General features: G+C 43.7%; 1 protein-coding gene across 4 annotated transcripts in view; it reads right to left on the bottom strand.

Annotated features, from left to right (window-relative positions):
- Positions 1–83: 83 nt before the first annotated feature.
- LOC103457169 (T-lymphoma invasion and metastasis-inducing protein 2-like) overlaps positions 84–3,636 on the bottom strand; it is a 46,793-nt gene continuing 43,240 nt past the window's right edge. For all 4 annotated transcript variants that reach the window (XM_008397135.2, XM_008397134.2, XM_008397133.2 and 1 more), the window contains 6 exons: positions 3,352–3,470; positions 3,164–3,272; positions 3,037–3,092; positions 2,862–2,952; positions 2,700–2,787; positions 84–2,435 (listed from right to left, as the gene is read on the bottom strand). In XM_008397135.2, the coding sequence (XP_008395357.1) occupies positions 1,913–2,435; positions 2,700–2,787; positions 2,862–2,952; positions 3,037–3,092; positions 3,164–3,272; positions 3,352–3,470 (986 nt within the window). In that variant the 3' untranslated portion in view covers positions 84–1,912. The remainder of the gene's footprint in view (positions 2,436–2,699; positions 2,788–2,861; positions 2,953–3,036; positions 3,093–3,163; positions 3,273–3,351; positions 3,471–3,636) is intronic.

Here is a 3,636-nt window from a genome sequence, read left to right as displayed (position 1 = left end):
AGACAAAGCGCCGCCATTCATGCTAACTGTTGCCATGGAGACAAAGCGCCGCCATTCAAAACAATAAATGAGACATTGAGAAATGTTGGCATCAAAAATCAGTTTTATGAAATATTCTGCATTTTATCAGTGTTTAACAGCACCTCATCATTTACAGAAGAATACAAATATTTAAGAAAATAAATTACCAAAAACTTCGACAGTTTTTCATTTCATAATGAAACAGTTGCCCTTCAATAAAAATAAACAATATAAAAAACCAATATAAATAGAGACGGTAACAGACGCACGAAAGGCTTTAATATGAAGCAGCGGCTCTGGACTTTTATCCAGAAACTGCTTTTGTCAAATTAAAATATTTACAACTGGAGCTTAAGCTGTACACAGAGAGATATTTACAATTTATAAAATAAAATAAAAAAATTCAGGATCCAAACACCAACATTCGGCTGGTTTCACTTGGTGATTCTGTTCAGACATTTACGTGATATAAAAATGGAAAATCAAAGTTTTCCAGTGACCAGGCTTCTCTTCGGATCTTTATAAACTCGACAAACTGAAGATCAACTTCGTCTCTTATTAAATCTCCTCCTTCCAGAATAAAAAAAATAAATAAAAATATGAGTAAAAGACAGAAATGTTTCCATGGTTTCCAGTTTGTCTTTGAGGGAAAAGAAAATCCCTACTGGTTTATGTGTTTTCATATCAAAAATCATTATTTATTCGGTTTTAGATTTTCTGCTGGTGCCGGTTTGTTGGATCTCAAAGGTTCTGCTCCCAGACAACAGTTCATGAAATTTATTTAAATAAAGTACAGAAAACGTATAAAAATCGTGATTTCCACCCTTTAAATTAATACAAAAATTATCAGAGAAAAATACCGGAAATATTTCCATAAAACATTAAAATTTTAAAGTCAGTTTTTGACAAAACTAAACATAAATATTTCATGAATAAATTATTTTACATGAAAAAACTGACTAAAGTTAATAACTTACAAAAACGTCTGAAAAATATAGTGATATTTTACGAACTATAAATCAAATTTTGACTAAATATACTTTTGTCATCTGAGAAAAAATGTTAATGTTTGTAAATTGGAGGTGAAACCAGTGACATCAGTTTTTAGACAGTTTCTGTTTCATTGATGAAAAGATTAAAGAAATTCAGCTTAAAATCTGTATTTTCTGTTTTCTCTGAGTTTTTTTCCCTATAAAACTTTTTTGTTATTTAAAATTGTCTCATTATTTTTCCACATTGAAGGAAAGAAACTCCAGAATCAGATCCGGTTTAAATGAACTTCCTCGTTGAGCTTCAGCATCTGGAAACATCTGCTGGTTTAATCAGGTGTTTCTGAAGCAGCCAATCAGGACCTGAGTGAGTTTAAGATTCTAAACATCTGACTAAATATTTCCAGAGGTCATTAAAGGTCAATCAGACAGTCCACATTTACAAAATACTACAAAATACGATGTCGATAAAAATGTTTTGTTTGTGTTGTTGTAATTTTTAAGATTTTTAAAAATAAAAGTTTCCATAGATCAACTTGATTTAGTTTGATTAACAAAATCAAACAAAACTGATAGAAACTAATTGTTCTATTTGTGCTGGTAAAATATTGACACCAAACCTGCTTAATTTTGTAAATATGTGGTGGCTGGTTGACCTTTGATGACCCCTGGAAACATTTATTCACATCTTTAAAATGATAAATTAGAGTTTTTGCTGCAAAAACACGACAAGAATACAAAATGTTACAAACAAACTTTGGTCTAATTTACTAATTTACCTGCTCCAGAAACTAGACCAAAAATATTTTATAAGACTGAGATTTTGTAGCACAAACATTTAATTTGAAGAAGGTGGAGGCTCCAACGTCCCTCAGGTCCAATCAGAAGACAGAGACGAAGGTTCAAGTCCCCAGGTTGATGCTGTCCGTTTGGACCGCCTGCGCCGAGTCGTAGAAACAGTCTTCGTTGATCATGGACGTCATGCTCTGGACGCTGAAGTCTCTCCCCACAAAGCTGCTGAAGTCCAGTCTGTCGCCGGCTGCTCCCCGCCGCAGACGGGAGGTCCGATTCTTCTCCTCGTCCAGGCGCTGCGCCGCTCCTTGGTCCTCCTCGGAGACGTTGAGGTGCTGCAGCTGCGCCTCCAGCTCTCCGGTCAGGGAGCAGAGTCTGGGCCTCGTCCCGGAGGAGCCGGCGTGGCTTGGCAGCGGCGGCTCGGAGCAGGTTTCCTCCAGGGCGCCGCAGCGCTCCGCCGGCGGATGAGGGGCGGTTCTCTGGCGGTCGGAGCAACCGGGTCTGGGCCGCCTCCTCCAGGTGGCGCTCTTCTCGGCGGCGGACGGCCGGGTTCTCCTCAGGGAGCCGCTAGCAGCTCGGTCTTTGAGGAGGGAGCTGAGAGCGCGGAGCAAAGCGGCCTTCGCCTCCAGATCGCTGAAACACAAACAGCAGAGTCATCGATCCAGGTTCTTCTCTAGAGGCTCAGTTTTCCATTGGACTAAAGGTTCTGGACAGGTTCTGTTCAGGGTTCCTAGAGAATGGACTGGCCTGGAAGACCTTCGTCTGCTGTCTCGGTATTCATTAGTGTGGAAATCAATCCAGCCGCTACCATCACCTTCCCTCAACAGAAATAAACCCCTGATCCAGTCCTGGTTCTGGACTAACCCATTCTCCAGTCGTTCCCTATAAAGTTGGTACCTGCTGCACAGCTGGAAGACCGTCTCTGGTCGACCCTCGACCTCCGACCTGCTGTGAACCAGCTCCCACACACACGGGTCCTCTGAACCTGCAGACACACCGAGTCATTCAACCGAACGGCCCGGTTTCCACCAACACTCCCGCCTCTGTCGGGATGCTGACCTGGGATGTTGGTCGGTCGGACCTGAAGCGCTGAAACTGGGATCAACCAGCGGAACCTGAAGGGGTCCAGATCGGCTGAACGGGAGCTCGTCTGACGCAGGACACAAATAAAAAAAACATCAAGTTCTAACTCCGTTGGGTTTTGAGATCTAAACCAGAGTGGAACAGAACCGACCATTCTCTTCTTCAGCTTGTTCTCACGGTGAACCAGGATGACGGCTCGCTTGAACACTGAGGAGGCAGCAGTGACGTTAATTACCGACTCCAGACAGAAACTAAGCTGCAGAAGAGTTTGAACCAACCGAACAGCGTGAGCTGAGGCTCCTTCCTCAGCCGCCGCAGACACGGCAGAGGGTTCAGCCACACCACCGGCGAGTGGACCAGGAACTCCCCCATCGAGATCTCTGTGACCTGTGGGGAGGCGGGATGATGTCACACCGTCCAGCAGGTCCGATGGCTCCTCGGAACGTTCACCTGGTTGGTTGTTTACCTGCTTGTCAGCGCCGCTCTGCTCGGCTGCCAGCTGGTCAAACACGCTGCCATAATCCTCATAGATCTTCTGCATCTCGTTGATGTGACTCGCTACCTTCTCCATCGCTCTCAGCGCCTCTGAGTGGACAGAAGAGGAAGTGCAGGCACTGAGAATATGTGCCTTTACCTGTCAGGTGTGTGTTACCTGTCGGGTGAGTGTGTTACCTGTCGGGTGTGTTACCTGTCGGGTGTGTGTGTTACCTGTTGAGTGAGTGTGTTACCTGTCAGGCGTGTGTGTTATCTG

The sequence above is a fragment of the Poecilia reticulata genome, linkage group LG21 (assembly GCF_000633615.1).
Source record: "Poecilia reticulata strain Guanapo linkage group LG21, Guppy_female_1.0+MT, whole genome shotgun sequence".
In the NCBI taxonomy this organism is placed as follows: Eukaryota; Metazoa; Chordata; class Actinopteri; order Cyprinodontiformes; family Poeciliidae; genus Poecilia; species Poecilia reticulata.
This window is presented reverse-complemented; position numbering and strand designations above follow the sequence as displayed.